Source organism: Pocillopora verrucosa, chromosome 9 (genome assembly GCF_036669915.1).
Source record: "Pocillopora verrucosa isolate sample1 chromosome 9, ASM3666991v2, whole genome shotgun sequence".
NCBI lineage: Eukaryota > Metazoa > Cnidaria > Anthozoa > Scleractinia > Pocilloporidae > Pocillopora > Pocillopora verrucosa.
This window is the reverse complement of record NC_089320.1, coordinates 10,857,347-10,880,390: the sequence shown is the minus strand read 5'-3', so window position 1 is coordinate 10,880,390 and position 23,044 is coordinate 10,857,347. Positions and strand designations below refer to the sequence as shown.

Below are 23,044 nucleotides of genomic sequence, written 5' to 3'. Positions count from 1 at the left end.
AGATATGTTTAGGTGCCCTTCATTTCCAGGTCTTCTACCAAAGCATGCTGTTATTTCCAAACAGAGCTCACTCAAGTCCGCCACTACTGTAGTTCAAAGCTATCCAACGGAGAATCACTACATCACTAGCGGATAATTGTTAACATATATTATTGAGCTATCCACCGGATGGCGACTTATTCAGTGGATAGCGTTATCCGTCCTTCGAACAACCGGGGCAAGGGAGGTCACTTTTCGTTCTCTCTTGTACATTAACTTTCGTGTTTCCTACGAAATATTTTAGAACGCCCGAAGGTTAAAAAAAACACGCAGATACTTTCAGGTATGTTTATTTTATAGCTTTACTAAAGTTAAGAAGACAAACGTTTAAGTAATCTAGACTGCAACAGTAATTCTCTCAACTATATTTCTTATATTTTCTGTGAAGTTAGTTGTGAGAATTTATAATATTATCAGAACAGTGTTTCCAGTGATGTGGTCATATACATCGATTACTAAATATCCCATTCAAAACCGCTGGAGGCAGTTTGAGTTGGTGATGTTTTCGAATTTTGTTTTGTATTGCTGTGGGCGTTTTCAGTTATATTGAATGTTAAATCACGTATTTAACAAGTAAACAAGCAGTTTCTAACGCAAAAACTGTCCAAGGAAAAGTAAACTACTAGCAAACAGCAGATGAACAAACAATATTTGCTCCGTAAAACAACGATCCAGTTAAAACAATACCGGGAATACTGATCTTTCTCGTATGGCAAACAACGTTATGTTCACCGTCTGCCTCATCACTAAGTCGCACAGGTTCAGCAGTAACTTCTTGTCAGTTGGCTTGCCTTTATGACATGAGGAGTATGAAAAAACGGTGCTGGTATTACGATGTACGCTACAAGCTTCGACACCACAGCCTGTGTAAAATGTTTTTGAAAAGAGACAAGACCTCCTGGCAAAACTGAGTACGCATACATGACGTACTCAAAGGGTGATGGTTGGTAGCAGCTGCTATCTTCTTCCTCCCCGCCCTCTCCTCCCTCCTCGTGGCTTTCCTCTCCCTCTCATAGAACCATCTGCTTCGGATCCAAAATCGCCCCAGGGTCCATCGTCCATACGTTCATCTGGTCCTCTCCAACCGTCCGGTGGACCTTGATCTATATAAGAAGAAAAGAACATTTCCTATCTTTTCTAAGAAAGAAAAGCACTCTAGCAAAGCAAGGTACGTTTCAGATTACAAATGTCAAGTAAGCGAGACAAAAAAATTATGTCAATTAAGACGCAAGCTGAGGTCCGACATGTTTGTCTTCAGATCACTTTGACACGTATCGTAACAAAACACAATAGAATGTCTAGCCAATTAAACTTTTGTGTCTCAGAAATAAAATGCAAATTTATTAAAGCAACTTGAAACACCAGGCGAGGGCTATACCCTTGATGTATGGGATCAGCTTATCCGAAAAATGACTCAGTGCAAAACGACACTCCTTACGTTGAAACGTAAATCACTAACTATACACGACGTGCCAAGAACGACGCGGTAGTCGAGAAAAAAACCTCAATTGTCAAGTCAGTAATTAATGAAATGATCCTCCGCCTTTTCGCTTTTCTTCCTTTTGGTTATTCAATAATTATTTAAATATGGTTCCAGCTTTTAGATATCCATCTAATTCGAAAAAAATTAATTACTGTTAGTAAAGTCCTCCCAGAATGCCGAGACCTCATGAAAATATTCAGTTCGAGACCACCCTAAGCGAGTTTACGCCAACAAAATGCAATGCCGGGTTACTTTCCACATTAAGTTTAAACGCGCTTTAAAAGCCAGCTGCTGAACACATAAACTGTCCATAATCACACTATATAACTGTTAAACGAAACGCAACTCGAATGAATCACCCTAAACATCTTTAACTACTCAGAACCAACATAACCCTTCGCCAAAACAGCAAGCCAAAGCACTAAAAAATCAACACGAGTTGTGAGACCGATGATCTCTCACCTGGGCCCCTTCTCCACTCGTCCTCCGGTCGCAAGGCCTTGGGAGGTCCTCTATCACGATCGTCCCTGAATCCTTCTTGGTCCAGGGACCGCTTCCTGCCCCGTCTGTCTGGAGGTCCTTTCCACGAGTCTTCCCCAAGACCAAGATCGAAATCAAATCTCTGCTGTCCGAGAGGTAAAGGCGGAGGACTGAGACTCATCAGCGGCCGTATGGCTGGTTTATTCTCATTTGCGTTAGAGGGGTTTTGATCTGGTCTTGATGGGGGCCCTCCTGGTCCCCTCATCATGCGGGGATCCCGAGGCTCATCTCGCTGTTGTACACGGGGGTCGTGCGGGGATCCCCAGCTATCTCGTCGGCTAAAAAGACCTAAAGGAAAAAGCGTTAAATTCACAACTAACATTACGAACATAGGTATGGTTGAAAAGTATGAATTCGCACACACTCGAGAGACACTTCTACCGGTCGCTTCATCCACTGAAACCTGGATAAGCTCCGAAGGGTAGAGGAGGGAGCTTCTACTCTGTTATCTGATTTGGCCTATTTTTTCAAACTCGTCCATCCAACCACCTACTCAGTACAGGAACCAGACGCTGATTTTATCAACGACTTTCTGTTGTAAATGAACCTTGCACTCGTTGCAGATTCAAAGACAAAAACTCAGTCACTAAACATTATAACAGTCAGAAACACTTCTAACCAGGTGGCTCATCAGGGCCCCTTCCCTGTGGGGGCTCATCTGAAGGGGCTGCCCATCTGGGATCCCTATTTTCGTGCATTCCTTGAACACCGCTCTTAAAACCTCTTGAACTAAGTTTGCTAAGGAATGGATGACTTTGTGGATGAGGGAAGCTTTTTTGATTTGGCCCTTCCATATCAGAGCCATGACGAGGTGGCGAGTCATGCCCCCGTCCCCGCTGAGCACCTCTCCTGAAGCCCCTCGAACTGATGTCATGTGGATGAGGCCTGCGTGGATCACTCATATCAAATCTCGGTGACAGCTCGTTTCTGTCTCCTTCACGTTCATTAGGGTGTGGTCGCCAAGATCCTTGGTCTTGTCTGGGGTCCTTGTTGGGTCCAGGACCTGTACCCATTTAAAAGGAACAAAATAAATAAACAGAAACGATGTAATCATTCGATGGTAAATCCATTGCCTTAGCAAGTGTGCTGTTAGCGTTGTTTGTCTTTGAAGAGTCAATGACAAATAGATGAATGTGGAGAATTACCAAATTAATCACGAGACTACGGCATAGACCACACAAATGCAATTACTTCATCCTTTCGAAAGCGCTCTATGGAGTTTTATGTGTGATTACATGCATGGATGAGAAACGGTCACGTCACGCTTGTACGCTCAGCATGTCTGCGCTCAAGATACCACATTTGGAAGGTATTTGCCACGACCCGTGTATGATTAACACTTGATGGCTCAAAAACTGGTTAATTCCCATGCTCGCATCGAGAATAGGACAAAATTTTTAGTTGTGCCCAACAAAATTCAAAACTATAGATTGCTCTGCTACACCAATTTATTATCTACGAAGAACTGCTACTTTTCCGCGAAAGGAACAATCCTGCCAATGTACCTAGACGTGGGAAGTCATTTCCTGTTGGTCCTGCTGTGCCTGCTGGAGGTCCATTAGGCCCCTGCAGGAGTGGTTTGGGCTGCTGTGGTGGTGGAGCTCCAAGTAATCCAGGCCTTGAGTCCATCTCAAGATTCTTAGGAGGTGATCCTAGGAGTCCTTGCCTGTCAGACATTGGACTGTGAAACCTGTCGCCAGGAGGCCCTCTAAAATTTGGTCCACCCTCATCGGGCCTGAAGTCCCTACCATGGTGTCCAAAATCATTAGGGCCCTGCTCACGCCAATCAGGAGCACCTCTGGGCTCTTCCCAAGACTCTCTTCCAGGTTTCCCAATATCAAAGTCCCCTCTGGGTCTACCAGGAGGAAACTGAGAATGATTCCCTTGAGGTCCATCAATTAGTCTTGGATCTTTCTCTGGTTGGAAGTTGTTGTGTTGTTGTAAATGTCTTTGGGGAGCCGGTGGTTCAAATGGCCCCATGTGGTTCCTTTCTCCAGGCCTTGCAGGCTTGAAAGCCGGCGCATCTGGCCTTAAAGATGAATTTCCATTTTCAACAGCTGGGGTTATTTCTCCCAGGCCTGGAATCCCTGGACTATTTTTGAAGTTTGGTAAAGTGAACCCGGGATTCTGTGATTCTACCTGCCGTGGTCGGGTAGGGGTGGCCCTGTTTGTTAGTGAATTACCAGGGCCGAATGAAGGACCTGCAACAGGAAAAAAAAACAACACTATAAGGAAATTCTGCAGGTAAGTGATAGGTGATGACCTGATAATATTTTTCAATTGGCTAATGATAGAAGATAAATAGATTGATTAAATCATTAAATTTAATCAATATATTTATCTTCTATCATTAGCCAATTGAAAAATAGTGAATAAGTGGCGTATATCAAAAAGTAAGGTGGTGGCATTAGACTTGCCAGAGTATCAATTTTTCTCTTTTCCTGTCGGAACAGTTTTAAGTCCAAGGATGACCCTTGACATACTCAACATTTTTACAATACCTCCGTGATAGATACTAAAGTAGCCAGTTACTTATTACTCTCAGTGGAACTTTGATGTCTTCCGAAGAAGAGAACACATGTGCACCACCCTTAATAACCAACCTTTTTCTCCCAAATTGTATCGGTCAATATCTGGAACATCCTCAGTTGGGTTCAATGCTGTGTCCATTCCTGGAATGGCTGTAGTTGTAATACCTGGGTGGTCTCCATCTGTGGAGATAATATCATAGAAATATTAGTCTATTTTTTCAGAAAGAATGTTTGACAGTAAGAAATATTTGATCCGACCTTCTCCCCAACTCATAAATCTGAGTTTATATTTTTGTGCATTTCTAAGCCAAATAAATGTTGAATTCCACAGAGGAGAAATTTGAATTATTGCAAGACAGAATTAGCCTGTTAAATTTGTCAGTAGTTTTGCTTTCAAATATTTTAGGTCATAGGATTTTAACATGCACACCAAGAAGTAGTGGAATATACTATGTAGTTAACCCTTTAGCACACAGGAGTGATCACAACAGAATTTCTTCTCACAATATAAATACAATATCAAGTAGACAAGTAACAAGAAATTTTAAAATATCAATTAGGGGGTAGTTAAATGTAGTTGATCCAATAACAAACCTCCAAAATGACATCACTAGAATTGTATGGCAGACAGTAAGGAGAATTATTATTGAGATCTTTGTAGTGAAAGACTAAGAATTAGAAAGGTCCACTTTGTAAATTTGTGAATAGTCATTTATGAAAACCCCAGATGAAGGGATAAAGAAAGCTAAATAACACAACAACCAGAATATACACACACATCAATGAGAACAAGAAAAGAGAACTGCCTGCAAGTAGGACATATGTCAAAAAAGGGACATGAAATATCACAATGAACCTTCATTTGTCATCTCTTTTAATTAAACACAAATGAGTAAAGCGCAAATAATTTACATTTCCAGTTTCTTTTGGCCATTTCTAATGTTGTTGCTTAAAACAAACAGACAAATACATTGAACTCACCAACATCATCTTCAGCATCCACAATGTTTAGATTGTATTTGTCTCTCATTTTGTCACCAAGTCGATTCCGTGTCCAGAATTTACTATGGGGTGATACAAGATAAATGAAGAGTGAGTTGAGGTTATCCCACAAAATTAATTTTTAGTGTTTTGGACATAACAAAGATGCTTTAATTTCTTGATGATCAGAGTAATCAAAATAGCACTTTTAGTTTTACACTATTGTTTTTTCTAGTTTCCCCAATTACAACCATCCCAAAAGTAATGCTAGGCTGAATTTCAGACAAGGTATTAAGAACTGCCTAAACACCACAACAGACAGTGGCTTGTTTTGGGACCATACAGTTTATTTAATGTATATTTCCTACGCAAATTTCACATAAGACTATTACAAAAAGGATATTTGATGAATACACTAAATCAACAGTCTAGTAATCATAAATAAATTAAAAACACAAATGAAATTAAGAAACAATCAAAACTGTTGATGGTGTGAGTGGGAGGGAAACTAAAACTTTCTTAGAAGCTAGAAATAACTTGTTGCTTGCTTGCTTACTTGATTACTAATAACATGTGTACAGATACCTAAGCTGTATTATACTAAGTAATTTTGCAATTAAAATGCACAAGGGTGGTGCAGAGCCATTAACACTATCCGAGTTTTTTAATTGCTTGCTGAACAAATTGCTCAATCTTAAGGAAAAGTCTAATATGTACCCTGCCTGTACCCAGTCCAGACCTCTCAGTTATCAATGTCTAGATTCATATTAACCCTTTCACTGCCACAAGTGATCAAGAGAGAATTTCTCCTTACAATATCAATACAATATCAAGCAGGTAGGTGATGAGAATAGAGAAGAATATCAATTATGGGATTATTAGTTGATCCAATACCAAATTCTCTGAACTAACATCATAAGAATTGTATGGCAGATAGTATGGAGAATTACTAATTAGATCTTGGGAGTGAAAGGGTTAATAGAGATTAATATTCAATACAAGCAACAGAAAACAATGGGGGCCTGAGGGAAGGGAGGAAAAGAAAAACCTCTATTTATACTGTCTTCGTGTCTTCATGAAGAACAAATTAACAGAGATACAGAGTCAGCTTCAACTATAGCCAAATGGAGACTTTAATTCCACAAGAGCCCTTCCCAGTCCTCTACATCTCAAGATGTCAACATTCAACTGGCTTGAAATTTGTTACACTCCACCTTGTCTTACCTGGAGTGATCATTAGATCCTGAACACAGGATGTGTCCCAATGGGTGCCATGCTAAACTCCACACCATTCCCTCATGAGCCATCTCCATGTTTCCAACATCTTTCTCAGCCCTAAATCAAACAATGATAATCTCCAATTGTTTCAAATCTATACTTAAAAAAGTAGGAAATATCAAAATCAGGGTAAAGGCACTGAATGAAAAGAGAAGGTTAATATGTTCAGGGACAGAACCAGGATTTTTCTCTGGAGAGGGTGCACCTCTATGGAATGACAAAATTGACGATTGGCAAAACAAATTTTGATTTAAGAAAACAGCCAGCAAGGTTTGTAACAAGGCAGTAACATAATGTGTAATGCTAAGAATACATAGCAAACTATACCATAGATTTTGTATAACCTTGAAGCAGACTGCACAATGTTTATTGTAAACATACCATTTTGGTTAACATAAATTTGCCAACCTTGTCTCATGTTTTACTTCAACACAAATAAACCAAAAATTATTTTTTCTTTGGCAAAATATTGGTTATATCAAAAAGCCAAAGGTCCTCTCAGAGGGGGTGGGGGATGTGCACCCCCAGATCCCTCCACTACATCCATCCCTGAAGGTGGTCCTCTTTCCAGTTTCAAGCCAACTTACCCAACAACCCAAAACATCATTGAACCATCAGAACCACCACTGACAAACAGAGATTCATGAACAGGATGCCAGCTGATTGCTACAAAAGATGAGATTGTCTTGTTATTGAGAATCTAAAACATGTGATACTGCTCTCATTCACCTGGGAAATTAATGAAGGAACACTAGAAATAGAAGGGTAAAGACTTGGAATCTTGCAATAGCAACTTCTAGATTTAACTTTGTGAATCCTTTGAAATATCAAGCTTGTATTTTCAAATTATTTCAAAGCACACATTAGACCCATAACTTGGTACCTTTCAACAGTGAGAGGTGAATGGCAATTGCAGCTCTCATTACACCAGAGTGGCTCATTTTCAGAGTGGGTGCAAAAATTATTTCTATTGATTACATTGTTTAAATGATAAATTAAATCCTACTTGTATTCACAATACTTCCACAAACTCTTTACAACATGTTCTGTACAAGTGTGTCTGCAACTCCTTTAAGCCATTCATTCTCAAGATCTAATTTGTGATTCATGTTACCATTTGCCATACAATCCTTAAGATTTTAGTCTGAGAATTTGGTACTGGATCAAGTAATAATCCCCTAATCAATATTCATCTTTATTCTATTTCAAATGTTACCAAAAAATCACTGTGTGGGGAAAGGGGTTTGGATGCCTTCTGGACAAGCATGAAATAACAAAAGATAGCAGGAGGTCTGTATGGGAAAAAACAACAGTACTTAAGACTAAGGCCACAGTCTTTTCCCCATATGGATCAACCTAGACTGGTCCAATGTCCCAGAGAAATGCTTTAAAAAACATAAAATGAAGTATTTCAAAGGTCACATTATTTCTACCTGTGGCTTCCCTCTTGTGGCCCCTGAATGTTTGCATTTCTTTCATCATTCGAATGTCAAACAACTTTAAGAGATGATCGCGCGAAGCAGTTAATAACCAGTTGCCATTCTGATTCCATCTGATTTGCATTACTGTACTCTTGTGAGCATGTCTTGGGAAAAAATTACCCAAAATCATCAGAGGAAAGTTACATAGCATATACAAGAAAAAATTTAAATATTAATAGGGTATTTAACTGATAATCTTTTAACTACTTGGCAATTTTCCATGATGCTTAATTCTGGTCTATGTTGAGTTTCTGTTGGGAACATCCCTACATGCCTCTGTTCAAAGAAAAAATTACCATAAATTGGTAACTCTTAGGATCACAAAAAGAGTATCAGTACCCTTGTTTTGCTTGAGCCTTTTCTTTTGTAAATGATCAAACTTACAGAGTTGTCAGTGCATATCCAGTGCGGGGGTCCCACAATTTGATTGGCTGCTGACTGTCCTTACTGCCAGACACTACAAGACTCTTGGTTGGATGCCAGTCTACACATTTAACATCAGCTCCATGTCCTGAAGAAATGGTTGATATGTTGAACATTACTACTGGTTAACCCACTGTCTCCTTGGAGTAACTAGCATCTAATTTCTCCTTACAATATCAGCCAAATCAAACATTTACTGAGGTCATTATAATAAAGGAGATGATTATCAACTAAAGAAGCTCTTGATTATTAAAACAAGTGTCATTGTCAGCACTATAGGAAATGCATAGAGAACAGTATGAAGAATATACGTACTGATTTTAGGGTGTAAAGGGTTAAGATTCTTGTTGACAGTTTTATCAAGCTAACATTAATAGGAAAAAAAAAGGTTTCCATATGGCAATATGGCAAAAAAAGGGAAGGGAATGCAAAGTTATAATATATCTGGAGTATTTCTTCATATTTGGAAAAAATGATCAGCTGTAAAAAACAAGGTTTGAACATGTCTCCTCTTACCAAAAAATAAAAGCTACTAGTGAAGAATCTGAGAAGTATAATAATTTTATTTACTTGCACTCTCTCAGGTTTGTTTAGTTTTTTTTAAGGGACAGTAGCACTTTTTCAAATTTAGATCTCAAGCTCCTACAGTGTGATTTCCACCGCCACCCCTTCTGAAAACCTCTGCAATCCCATACTTCATCCGATATATTGACTCAACCTCCCTAACTCTTTCACTTCAAAGATCTGATTGTTAATTCTCCCATCTAGCTGCAACACATTTGCATGTTAATTAGTTACCAGAATGTGGTGCTAGATCAAGATAACAATTCCTACCTGCAGTTATTGATAAGTTTGAACATTCTGTTCAATTTTTTGTTGGATAATGTATGGATATCATAGGGGGAAGTTACCTATTAATCACATCTAAGAGTTTAGGGAGTACAAGATTAGGACAAAACATCCTCGAGAATGTTACCTCTCAGTACTCTTTCTTCTGAACAGCGGTAAAAATCCCATATCTTCACTAAACCATCATCTGAACATGAGGCAAACTTCTGATCAGTTGGAGAGAAGCTGAAAGGGGAGCAAATCAGTCAACCTCACATAGGAACATGTATGAATGACATGACAGCAAACATGTAATGGTAAGAGGACTAATTGGAGTCTAATTCTGTCTGTAATGATACAAGTGATAACAAAATAGGATGACTGTAAAGGGGGGTCTGATTTGTTTACAGCAAGTATGATTACAGACTGAATTAGACGTCAAAAAGTCTTTTTATCAATTGATCATAAAATTACAATTTCTGAGAAAAGAAGAATAGCCAAGTTATAACAGAAAAAGGAAATTTGCATCAGAAGACTGACAAAGGATGCAGAAATAGGAGTCTTTTAAATACAACTTTGAATGTGATTGGTTGATTTAAACTACAACTTTGAATGTGATTAGCTTATTGAACCGTCTGATAACAAAATGTCCAATAACAAATTGTCCAATAAGTGGAAAATAGGAGTTTTTCAAATAAATCACAATTGAGGAAATTGTAATTCTTATGATTAAGATGGAAAATAAAAATAACACTAGCTACACTTTAAGAGGCTATTCTCATTTTATGCTAAGATGCAATTATTAAAGAAAAAGTATCATCCACAAACTGCATATATCTCTGCCTTACAAAGTTTGTGTGAAATTATCATACAACTAGCATTTTCAGATTCAAAAGAGTAATCCAACCTTTAAAAGCTTGTCTTTCATTCTATTCAAAATTTCTACTTGATATGTTGTGATTTTATATGCTGCCTTGTACCTTGGCTGCTTATCGGCAACGTTGAGAAGTCTCACACCTCTAGCAATGTTTGCACAGTTAAGAGCTACTGTATATTAAAGGCATTTTTTATCTAAAAAAATATAAGAATTTACAGTAACCAAAGCAGGAGATGTTTCTGAACTACCAGCTTTGGTTTCCATCATTTGGTGCATGATCAGAAAGGTTTCTCAGTTGTTTTCATGTCAGTGTTCAAGGTCTAGATAAAAGCACATTCGCAAATGATTTTTCAGGGAGTTAGCTTAGCTACTATTGGCACTCAAAATGCAGTAAGAAGGAAAATATCAGTATAACCTTTAAGTCAATATTAAGTTTTATTATATAGCTGGCAGTGCCCTGATCAAAATGGAGCGAAATCTGTGTTTAGATTGACTACACAATCTTGCTCACTTGTAAGTACCCACTTTCATTCAGCGCAAGGGAAAAATTGAGCCAGCAGACTTATAGAGTTTGTAATTTAGCAGCTTTCTCATATAATTAGACTGAGATTTTGACGTTTGATGTCATTGTAAGCCTATCAAATCATATCACTTTTCAATTTGTGAAATGAGAAACAAGCACATGGCATCACAGTTGGCTTCCTTTCACAGAGCTCAAAAACAGACAAGTCATTCCTCACTCTCAATAAACCAAATCTTTTTGCAGTACAATAAATCCTCTGCTGACCAAGCTTGTCTGGGTCAAGATGGTTGGACATTAACTTTGTCCTTTTTTTGTCTTTATACTGATCGCAATTTTGTCTTGGTCCATAAATATGCAAAAAAAGAGAGCCTTTATCCAGCCATCATATTGTCCTTTGAGCATACTTCTCCTTTGTGTCTTTTTTTGCTTTTAAATCTAAAGTTTGAAAACTAGGAACTCCATGCAACAATCAGTTAGCATTATGTACAGGACTGAAAAGTAACACACACAAAAAAATGAACGAAATATTTTTCCTCCAATAAACATGTTCTTATAATGAAGAATAAGAAAATGGTTACACAAGTTTACTGCAGCAAAAACCTAATCAGAGAATTGAGAGGGATACAAGGCATTAACCACTATGTATTCTGTTTAGTCCTCTAAACTCAATAGAAAAGCAAGTTGAAAGCAAACTGAATTCTTATTTCAAGGGGTGTAGGCCACAATATTATTGAGAAAGGATAGTCTTGAGTGTTGCAACTGATTTTAGATGAATTTTGAATGAAAAACACCCTGGTATGCTCTTAAATTCCAATAAGATGCTGACCAAAGGTTTACTCATGTTACAGTGTCTTGATCAATGTTGTAATGAAAAAATTAGGAAAGGAAAAGGTAATACATCTGGGATGGAAAAGAAGGCATCACTTTACAGGACAACATTAAATTGAAATTTGCAACTCAACAGGACATAGCAACTTTCATCCACAAGCAAAGATTAATTTAGGGGAAAAAAATGGTGGAATCTAATGGTCTTAAGTTATATTCTCATATGCATACTTTTCTCCTATGCAGATGGAAAAAACTTTTGTTAAGTACTGAGCAAGAAGGAAAAGGGTGGCAATGGATTGACAACTGAATATCCATGATTTTTAGAATTGGTGTAAAAAAGTTAAAAAAAAAACCTAGCCCTTTCCTCTATGTCCTTGTTTCATTTGTAACTGTAAAGTAACTCCAAACACAATTCTCCACTCTTTTGTACAAAATCAAACACAGCAACCTAGCATACATTTGTTCTGAATGAGGAATATCACAAGTTGTTTTAAGGAAATTATCAATTCTCCAGATCCACACCAGGCAGATACACCTTTGACACCTGGGCAAATTTCTATGTCATTGATTCATACTGCTCTGGTCCTAACAGCACAGATTATGGATAACTAAATTTTTCAATCCCTCCCTCCCCCCCCCAGATCGGGAAAAGACACCAGTCTGAACTGTTAGTGGGGAGTAGCACTAGCTCTTCACTGGAGTTCATAGGTGTAGAGAGTATGAAATCAAGATGAAATGTTTTCTTTCCAGAAAAACTGGGGACAAGGTTCAAAACAAGGTCCACTTTCAAAGGAAATTTCTTTGGGACAAGTTCCAGACTTAAACTGAGCCCTGGACCAGATTTGGAAAGTGACCAATTAAGTTATTCCAATTAACTAATTCCTACTTGAGTGTTAACCAAAAAAAAAAACCCAAATAATTCACCAGGAGGCAGGCTGGGTACCAATGCCATTTAAAAGAAGGGAATAGGACTTTGACTCAGTCTCACAGATTGCATGTTCAGTGCATTAGACACTCCCCTATGATGCTTCACCAAATCCCCAACACTATACTATGAAAATCTTCTCAGACTCCTTTAGATGGTATTACTTTCAAGCAAAATTGTTCTTTCATTGATGATTGGATTGGAAGTTTGGTTTAAGCTGTCTACCCTTCCCAGTCCCTTGGAGCTGTTGAAAATGGGTGGGGAACATGGAGAGCCATCCTCGATGGTATAAAACACTACATGCTCCATGCACCAACCAATGAATGATCTAATGTACTCTTTCTTATCCTGCTTTAAGGAAATTCATGCTGCACTGATATTCCAGGTCAAGACAAATCTAAACAGGGATAGGTTGATAGCACATTGTCGAATGATTGCTTGCACTGTTGATCCCTTTCCAAGTCTGAAAGTCAGTGACCTTTAATTCCTTGGTAGAAATACTCAGTAGTGTGGAAAGATGTGAGCAAAGCATCAATTTGAATTTTGCGTGCAATTGGTAGAGAGTTTGAGTAAGTTTTCTTGACCATTAACAGGGGTAAGTGAAATAAAGTGTAGCTTAATTTTGATGAAAAATTAAGAAAACTTGCGTTATCTAACAATAGGTGATCCATCAACCTGCACTTACCTTAAATCTAACAAACCAAACACAGTTGTGAAAAGGGGGATAATGCTTACTCAAGGGATAAATCACTATCCAGCAGATTTAAGTGTAAATAAATATCCTGTGCCATTCACCAGATGGAGATTTGTTCAGCAAATAGCATTATCAACCCTTCCAACAACCAAGTTCTGGGCTATGATGGGAGCTTACGTTTACTGAGACACAGCCATAAGTACCATTTCTACTTGTGGCTGCCTTACCAAATCCTGTTAGACTTCCATAAAACTCTGTGTTTACAGAGTTTGTATGGTAGAGAGTTTAAATTAAGCTCTACATATCTGCATGGTTCCTGACCATTGACCAGTCTTAAAGTTAATCAAGCTTTTTATAACAATATTTTTATAGAGCCAAAAAATCAGTTATGGGGGGCAGAAACCAACAAGTGCCAGGTAAGGCTTTTTTCTCTAATTTTCTCAGGGCAAGCTGTAAATTCTCTATACTCCAGTAATTTCCTCTACTTAGTGCTTGTCCACAGAAACAAATTTGCAGTCAATTTTGCACTATTCTTGGTGGCCAACATAACGCACACAAAAATGCAACTTCTGACAGATATGTGGTGAGGACAAAGTAAGGAAAACATCAAAGATAGTGCATTCTAATTTTTTTTTTCAACAACTGACAATTCTGATTGTAATTTTTTACCATTGTGTTCAAAAAAAACTCTCTGAATCTCTTGCATTTTCAAATCACATGCATGTTGTTAACTGTGAAAAGCAATGCAAGCAAGTTGACGACAAATCAAAGTTTGATAAAACCACATACAGAATCATGTTCCACACTGATAACAAGAAACCTTTCAAATCAGTTGGAGGGCAAAGGAAAAATTACCACCTTCAACATCTACCTAGCATGTTGACATAAATCAGTTTGTTTCAAACTGCTACAGCAAGTGTGCATCACTAACGCCATCATCCTTTGAGGCTGCATTAGTTGAAAAGCCTCAACATGGTTTTTTTCTTTCCATCCATGTTGAACACTACCTAAACATTCAAAAAGTGCTTTGTCTGATGGAAAAGAATTGTAATGGATTTCAAGTATCTGTATTAAAATAGGAACAGTGGAGCAAGCCCCAATCATGGAAAAATCTGGGTAATTGAGGTCTGGATAATCAAGTCATAATTGTATCACACTCATCACAAAATTACAAGTTATTTTTTACACTTGGAATGGCTAACCAGTGCACAACCATAAAGGCTTCCAAAGATGGAAAGTGAAAGTGCCATCTTACCTCAAATTTTGCAATGATAGGTTTGTTTTGGCTTCCTCATTTAGAGACAATACTAAAAACAGAGGTGCATGGGATATCTTGATTTTCATCTAATATGTCAGAAAAGTGTACATTAAAACTTTTCATCAAGTATTGGAAATTAATCCTTGGTTCTTGTTTTAATAATTTTGTTGAGAAAATTTCATTTTTGCAGACAAACCTTTCATAAAGTGAGAATATCAGAGCCTCAACGAGCTTAATCATTTCAAAGAAAAAAATTTCACAAAGGGAAAAAAAGCAGCCTTGGAAATTTTATGTTTCTCAAATGGTAGTAGGCCTGGCTGAAAATGCCTAACCAGATAGAGATTCTGATGTGATAATATTGTACTTGAACTCACAGCTACAATTTTGAAAATCAATAGTGTGGTTTTCTAGGCGAGGGTTTTCCTGGTGGGGTTATTGTGAGGAATGAGCTGCTGACAACAAATATACATCATTTCACTATTAAAGGATTCAGCAGGAAGTTGTGGGAATGCTGATTGTTAGCTCGAACTGGATGAATGGTCAACCAGTACAAAGCATACTAATCTGATCAAGCTATTAGTAACATGTCAGAAACATGTTGATGATCAAAGTTGACAGCTTTAAAACTCTTGTGATTCCTATTTGTGATTATAACTGTTTCAAAATCTAAGGTTTAAGGATCTTGTATAGCAGTAAATTTATTGATTGCTTTTATTTTCTCTCGAAATGAATTATCTTGTGAGCTGCACTTTCTTTATTCAAATCAGATGTATTTATTTCTTTATTTATCAAATACTAATAACCTAAACAAAAATAATTATGCTTAAGCCATACTCTTCTTTTAATGAAGCTTAAGCATCTCTAAAAATATGATGATACCACCAAAATTGTTGTTTACTGTAGTATATTCTGCAGGACACTGTTTGCAAAATCCCAGCTAAATAAACCAATTGATAATTTAAAAAAATTGGTAAATACAGTGTATGCAATTTTTTTTAAATCAAAATCACTGAGAAATATTTTTTCAAACAATGTCCTGCAATACTCTTTATTACCCTTTTATAATTTCACCTCTGTACTCTCAGAGATTATTGCAGGGGGAAAAGATATTTCATCTAGCTCTCAAAAACTTTTATAATTTGTACTATACAGAAAAGAACAGCTCTTAAAAACTGTCCATCACGTTCCTGGAGTTGATGTCTAACCTTAATCCTCTTATGGGTTCTTTGTGTGCCTCATACATTTTCACATTATTCATGTTGGACTGCCAGTACTTGATAAATCCACCATGATCTGATGATAGCAACCAGTTATCTGCATGGCTCCACACCATTGAACGTACAGGGCTGTCATGAGCCTATAGGAAAATTGACAAACAAAGCATACATGCACTGGTAATACAAACAGTACTGGGAAAAAAAAAGAAACTTGAAAATTCTGCAATCCAATTCCAATCTTAACACCCAGATGCACTACAGTCAAACCTCTGTAAGCTTTTTTCTTCCTGAAGCTATTGCCTGTCATGAAAGACCAGTATTCCATCAGCCAAAGGTTTTATAGGTTGAATCAGTATTACAGGTAGATCTTGTAAGGACCCAAAACCACTTTAACCCTTTCAATCCACAGATCTCCTGAGTAATTCTCCTTATTGTTTACCATACAATCCTTAAGATGTTAGTTTGGAGAATTTCATGTTGGATCAACTAAGAATCCCTCAATTAATATTTTTCTTCAAATTTTCAACCCTTTTTCACTTTAAAAAACTAGTTACTGCACCTTCCTTAGGTACATATATCATGTCTCACAAATGATCTTCAGTGTTTCACCACACTCTGGGATGCCGTCACTGAAATAATCGTTACAATCAGCCAACCATTCCCATATCTTAACTTTCATTCAAAATTATAATATGCATTTCATTGCTGGTTACATACTTGCAAAATTGTTTCAAAATTAAATGTCAATCCATTCCAGAGGGTGAACTCTCCACTGGAGGCCCCAGTTACCAGTCTCCTTCCTTCTGGAGTCCACTGAAATTTAAATCCAAAGAAAAAGTGACACGACACTTTAGAAATTGAATCATAATGCATGATTTTTAACTAAAAAATTGTGTAAAAAGAGCTTGAATTTTAACTTAAACAACACAAATTCATGGTCATATTCATTTTATCTCATTCTTTAAAAAGTAAGCTTCCACCAGTGTGAGTGTCCAATCCTAAAAATCCTGTTTGGAATTAATAACATAAGTCAGGAAACAAAAAAATGGACAAAAAGCTAAAGAGAATAGGGGATTTTGTTTAAAAACCGGAAAAATTCCAACTTTTGAGAGACAAATTTGGGGTCAGCAAACAAAGTTCATAACTCTTTGAAAGAGGCTTGGACTTAAAGAAAGAGCCTGGATGAGAAGATTCTTACTCATCCCCTTCATTAGTGCATTTCATTCAGTTCAAATGATATTTAGAAAATATATCAGATAAAAAGCCACCATTCTCAGCTTAACCAAAACTGAGATATATGTCTCAGCAAATCAGAATTTAATTTGTCATTTTACATTATAATTCATATTGGCTCATGAGAAGAACAGCAAATGAACTACGCTTACAAGTATACACTCTATGATAACTACATTTAGCTAAAAGTAAGTATTTGAACAATGTGCTACATACGGCAACACAAAATATTGGACATCTCAGTTTATTGGTTGATGTTCGCACAAACTTTGTGGTAACGGCATTGATGGGATTCTCCATGAGGCAAGCTGGTGGGAACACCTAAAGAAGAGAGAAAACACTGTAATCTGCCAAAATGTAAACAATAAATCAACACACCCGACAAAACCAACCCACAAAGCTATTTGATGATTACTAGCAAAGTGAGTTGAGTAAATTTAAATTTCTGTGGTTTGCTTAGCCATTTTTGAGCAACACTAAAAACCCTTCAGACTATCTCAACCGTTTCATTGCACACCTTAAACCATGTGCCACCATATCAATCAATTTCCCCAGCTTGAGATCAACTGTATTTTAATTTAAGTTTTCTGTGGCTCTTGTTGATATTTCTATCTTTAGCCTTTTTTGTAATTACACAACACTTGAAAAAGGTGTTCAATTTTGGTAGCAACATTACTATTTCTGAAGTTAACATCGATTGAATTATAATCTTTCTCAGAAAACCCTTTCTCTCCAAGGAATGAGAAATTTCTTTGCTTATCACAAGTTTGCTAAGCAGATGGTAAATCAGGATAAAGAAAAGGAGATACTCCCAAGATCTCAGTAGTAATTCTCCATACAGTTCGTTCATACAGTTCTTATGATTGGAGAATTGGTATTGGATCAACTAATAATCTACTAATTGATATTTCTATTCATTCTCATCACATGCTTGTTTGATACTATAAGGACATGTTCTATGTTGGTCACTCAAGGGAGTTAAAGAGCTCATATAAATTACTCAACTATAAAATAATTCAAAATGTATGGCACACAGTAAGGAGAATTCCCTTGACAATCTCAGGAGTCAAAGAGTCAATATTTACATCAGAAGAGAAGCTATCATCTGGCTGCATTCCACTCCTCTTGCTTAAATCTTTGAACCATTTTCTGTTCTAAAAAAGGAAACAATAGCCTTTTGTGAATAAATAGAATTCTGAAATTTTGGCTACAAAAAAATTTGCAACAACCCTTTGAAAAAATTAAAAATCAAATGACAGTAAAGGTAAGAGCAAGTTTCTCTTTTATCGTGGATGACTCAAAGATCGTGGTAACCTTGAATTTTGACCTTTTCACGAAATCAGTGTAATCGAAGTCTAGTAAATGATGTTGCACATTTACTAAGGATCTCTGCTCGTTCAGTACATTTAACTTGCGTATACGTGAGAAACTATTTAAGATTGAGTTATGATCTGATTCAAATTAAGGACTTTCTTTGTAGTGATAATATAAAGTGAGTTCTTTAGCAACACAAAGAAATGTTCAGAGCTCACAACGTCATGCAAGCATGACACTGTGAAGTGGACTGATTTCAACTGATTCAACCGTTTTACGGCGAGAAAAAGTTGTCGTACCTCGATTAGTTTAACAACAGAGGAGTTATAATCAACAGTTTTTCGCATAACAGCCTTTCTCATCCGTTTTCCATCAAAAGTAATGGGCTGCCGAAACCGATTGTCATCTTGAGACTCGGCAGAGGCAGTAGCAGGTTGAGCTGTCGAAGTTGTTGCAGGCTTTGGGACAATCTTAAGCGATTGTTGGGGGGCCTGCTGGAACATCATCGTAAAATCCGTTTAACAGGGTTAATTTTCCTTCATATCATATTTTTTCTAACTACTTTCTCGTTTCATCTTTCGTATTCTCAAACGAAATGTTGTGGTCGTAGAAGAGAAGGACGCCATATTGTTCCCTTTTGGCGGCATGTGCGAGGAGATCACGTGACGTTAGCCGCTGACCCACTTAGGATACACTGGGAATCAAAACAAGTAATACGACAAAATGCTCACGAGCCAACAAATGTGAATTGTGTTCGTTCAAAATGCCGCCAATCTTGAAGGTAGTATTCATTCTTCTGGGAATTGCTCCCCTTCTCAGGCTAATTATAAACACTGTAGCTCTCAGCTGTGGCACAATCGTCGTACTGTGGCTCGCAATTGCGAATGGACTTGTTAGTAAATGGTCGGCCTTCGCGCTGGTGCTGTACTCATGTTTTAGTCTCCTATGTTTGGTCCTGGCAAGAAAAAGCACAAAGAACAGAAAAATGAAATACGTGGAGTGGAAGTTAGTGAGAAAATCTGCTGTGAGGCTGGTGGGATTTTCGATTTAGTGGCAAGGAGCATCTTCATTCTTACGATTATTGAACCCCGTCGATTTAGAAAGAGCTATAACCTTCATTCTGGGCACGAACTTTTTGAGACACATGAAGTAGGAAACTCGATGGATTGAATGAGTGGAATCAAGAGGATTGAACTTTGCACATGGTACTTAAATCTAGAAATTATACATTTTGCTTCGTTTCAAATACGAAATTTTAGTGCAGGCCCAGGCGTACATGGAGCCAGTCTGTAAATAAGTTATGACGTGACCTTTGATCAATTTTATATGTAGACTTTGGATATGGGTAGATTTGAACTTTTGGACGCAATCTAGAACTGCAGCGTGTTGGTTTGTTTTGTTTTGCGAATTAATCCCAACCCTTTTACTTAAAGTCGATATCCAAGCCTGTAAGAGTTGATCTAGAGGCGTCACGAAATGCTGTCCATGCTGCTTTAACATTACCTGACATGTGATTGTTTTTATCACGCGATGTTGCTTTATAAAAAGTGTAATAAAAAAAAGCTGTTTTGGTCTAGGGACTCAGTTTATAAGAGCAAAAGAGTAGAGTGAGCGAGGGAAAAAGCGCGAGGGGGGGGGAGAGTGAGGAGACTACGCGAGGGGGGGGGGGGGAAGAGTGAGGAGACTAAGAGATTCGCGCTACTCCTTCTTATAGCCCAGCCGATTTTTACGTTTGTCTTCCCTGACTGAGAGGCTGGAGGAAGCTAGAGGAATGCGGGCCTTATAATGATATCTACCAGGATGAAGAATGAAGGAGTTAATGGTTTTATTTTAAAAAATTGTCTTGTTTCTTGCGAAATAGTTACTGAAAACAATCCTTTCTACTCGTTGAGGTTTCAACCGAAACTACCGTAATAAACCTCACATGAGGGTATAAGAGGATTTAAAACGACAGAATGAGCACTGCAAACTATTCACAGTCCAGCTGAGCGCAGTAATGAATTGTCCCTAGACATGCTGCCGTGATTACAGTATCACAGTATTACTCCTACTTCAAACTTTAGGGACATGGGAATTAAGTAGTAAACCAAGAAATGGATAACTCGCTAAAATGGGTTCTTTTCAACATAGTAAGCGGTTAAATAACAAGCGATGCACTGCGGAAGTAAGGTGAGGTACTTTTTGTGAGAATTTGACTGTATTTTTTAAATTCTGAAAGCGGTCGTAAATATTCTCATACAAACTCTTATAACTTTGCCACGACTCTTATTTCGCGAGATGATCATCTCACAGATGGAGCTTGGGCCGCCTGTGTTAGAATAAACTAAGAGAGGAAGGAGCTTCTACTGAACTTAAATCGAAAAGGAAGGAAGAGGGCTGCGGGAATAAAGATTAAGCTGTTCCTTTTTTTTTTTCGTTTAGCATCAAATGCGTTTCCTGATATTGGGTCGGTCGGTCGGATTGAAAAGAAAAAGCCTGGGAAAAATAAAAGTTACAAAAAGACAAGTCTCTAAATAGGAGGCCTGGTACCCCAGCATCATTGCCGTGGAGCGTGGAATATTAATTAAGACAACTTGGGAAAAAGGATCAACCACCGAAACTCCTATGCGACATACCATGGCAGTGAGGATGACGTTTAAAGTTATTATTTACGTATTTGGATGAACAAAATGCACAATATATTGTCAAAAAAAGTTCCTGATTTTGTCCCTGTTTTTCTCTATGCTGTTATAATGCTCATTACTCAGATTAATATAATTATTTACAGTGAAAAATGGTTTAACTTAGTTCGTCGCTGCCTTTTCTTTTTTTTTTTTAAATGCTAAAAATTTGGGTCTGTCGGACGACACTAAACGGAGAAAAAAAGGATGGCCTAACGGCGCAAAGTGTGACTAACACAGTCTAGAGACTGCACGTTTTTACCCTACTATCTGCGTCGGTACATTAATTATGATAAATTGATATGTAATTAAATTATATTAACGGCGTAAAATTTACAGTATATACATAACCGACTGGATGAAATTACGCCGTTAGTTAACGGCGGAAAATCTTACAGTATTTATATCATGTGTCACCGACTTGAAGAAATTACGCCATTAATTAAAGGCGTAAAATCTTACAGTATATATATTACCCACTGTAAGAAATTACACCTTTAACTAACGGCGTTAAATCTTACAGTATATATATTTACCGACTGAGCCAGATTAAGCCGTTTGTTAACGGCGTAAAATCTTATAGTATGTATATATACAGACTGAATGAAATCACGCCGTTAGTTACCGGTGTCACAGCGGTTAGGACCCCCGCTGATTTGTACCCCCCCCGTCCAAATCCGCTAGCGGGTATGGATCCCTCTTCGCAGGATTGGACTACCCTAACAAAATATCCTTTGAAGCGTCATTCATATCATATTTGGAAACTAATTCTATTGGCAAGCTTTTTGTCGATGTTCTTTTCAATCACAACTCAAAATTCCGTAATTAAGATAAAGAAAATCAGCCATTTCGTTCCAATTCTGCCGCATTTATTATAGCGAGTCGTTCAGTATGCGCAAGAATTAAATGCGAACGAATTACTGCATTCGCACTTTTGAAATTGTTACAATAAGTCCTTGCTTCTTCTGATTCTTACAGTATGTATACCGAAGCAGATAGAGGCGTAAAATCGCAGTCTCTAGACTGTGCCAGACATATTACTCCGTTATCCACTTACCGCAAAAATGATCTTTGACTTAACTTTCCTATCCTTAAACCTATACTTGGAAAAAAGCAGAAAATTTCCTATTCACTTTCCGTTCCAGGGTACGCACGACTGAGAAAAACTAACGAATTTGCACGTCTGTTTGCATTTAATATCAGAATTAATCTCTCTTTTGCCTCAAGCTATCAGTGGTTACTTTCAGTAGTTTTAATTTCTTTTTGATTTAGATAAATTTCAAATATTCCGTTCGCAATTTTTTGAATTTGGACCGAGGAACAAGAAAGCCAGCGTATTTTTGTGTTGTTTCCTTATCCTTCGTTGCACCTACATAACTTTTCACATGAACTGCATTCTCAAGATGATCAAAATAGGGTTAACCGTTAGCCATAAGACGGCACAAAAAAATTAGCCGTAAAGCGTAATAACGGACGAGTTTGAACCGTTGGTCGTAAAAAAAAGTCAACCGTAAAAATTATCATTTGAAAAAAATGGAAAGAAGTCAACCGTTACCCATAAAGAGGCCAAAATCTTAATTGTTAACCGTAAAAGCCATCATCCCTCTGAGACCCTCTCACAAATGCCTCCACCGGAACCGTTCAGTATTCATAAGAATCTCTCCTTGACCCTCCCCTCCCAGGTTTTCACTAGTAATTCTCCTCACCGTGTGTCATACAGTTCTAATGTGTCAGTCCGGAGAATTTAAAATTGGATCAACAAATAAACCCCCGATCGCTATGTTTCTTTATTCTCATCATTTGTCTGCTTGATGCTGCATTGATATTGTGAAGAGAAATTGTCTTAGCCATTCAAGGGAGTTAAGAGCTTAACGTTAATATCGGTGAGTTTTAAGGTAACTCGATACACCAAATACTAAAACAAGTTTGCT

The 23,044-nt window shown here is 37.6% G+C and overlaps 1 protein-coding gene across 1 annotated transcript; it reads right to left on the bottom strand.

Moving 5' to 3' along the window:
- Positions 1-321: 321 nt before the first annotated feature.
- LOC131793793 (uncharacterized) lies at positions 322-19,119 on the bottom strand. The gene is made up of 16 exons (XM_059111271.2): positions 18,753-19,119; positions 18,225-18,293; positions 17,356-17,460; positions 16,624-16,719; positions 15,895-16,046; positions 9,733-9,830; positions 8,718-8,844; positions 8,286-8,437; positions 7,440-7,518; positions 6,799-6,909; positions 5,575-5,657; positions 4,666-4,773; positions 3,568-4,263; positions 2,682-3,065; positions 1,985-2,350; positions 322-1,142 (listed from the first exon to the last, which is right to left on the bottom strand). The coding sequence occupies exons 1-16, from the start codon at positions 18,957-18,959 to the stop codon at positions 997-999; spliced, it is 2,979 nt and encodes a 992-aa protein (XP_058967254.2). The 5' UTR covers positions 18,960-19,119; the 3' UTR covers positions 322-996.
- Between the last annotated feature and the right edge of the window lie 3,925 nt (positions 19,120-23,044).

Coding starts and splice junctions, on each gene's coding strand:
- LOC131793793 (XM_059111271.2), bottom strand. CDS start 18,959: ATGATGTTCCAGCAGGCCCCCCAACAATCGCTTAAGATTGTCCCAAAG. Junction 18,294..18,752: donor CTGTTGTTAAACTAATCGAG/GTACGACAACTT, acceptor TTCCTTTTTTAG/AACAGAAAATGGTTCAAAGA. Junction 9,831..15,894: donor GAACCCATAAGAGGATTAAG/GTTAGACATCAA, acceptor CTCCCCTTTCAG/CTTCTCTCCAACTGATCAGA.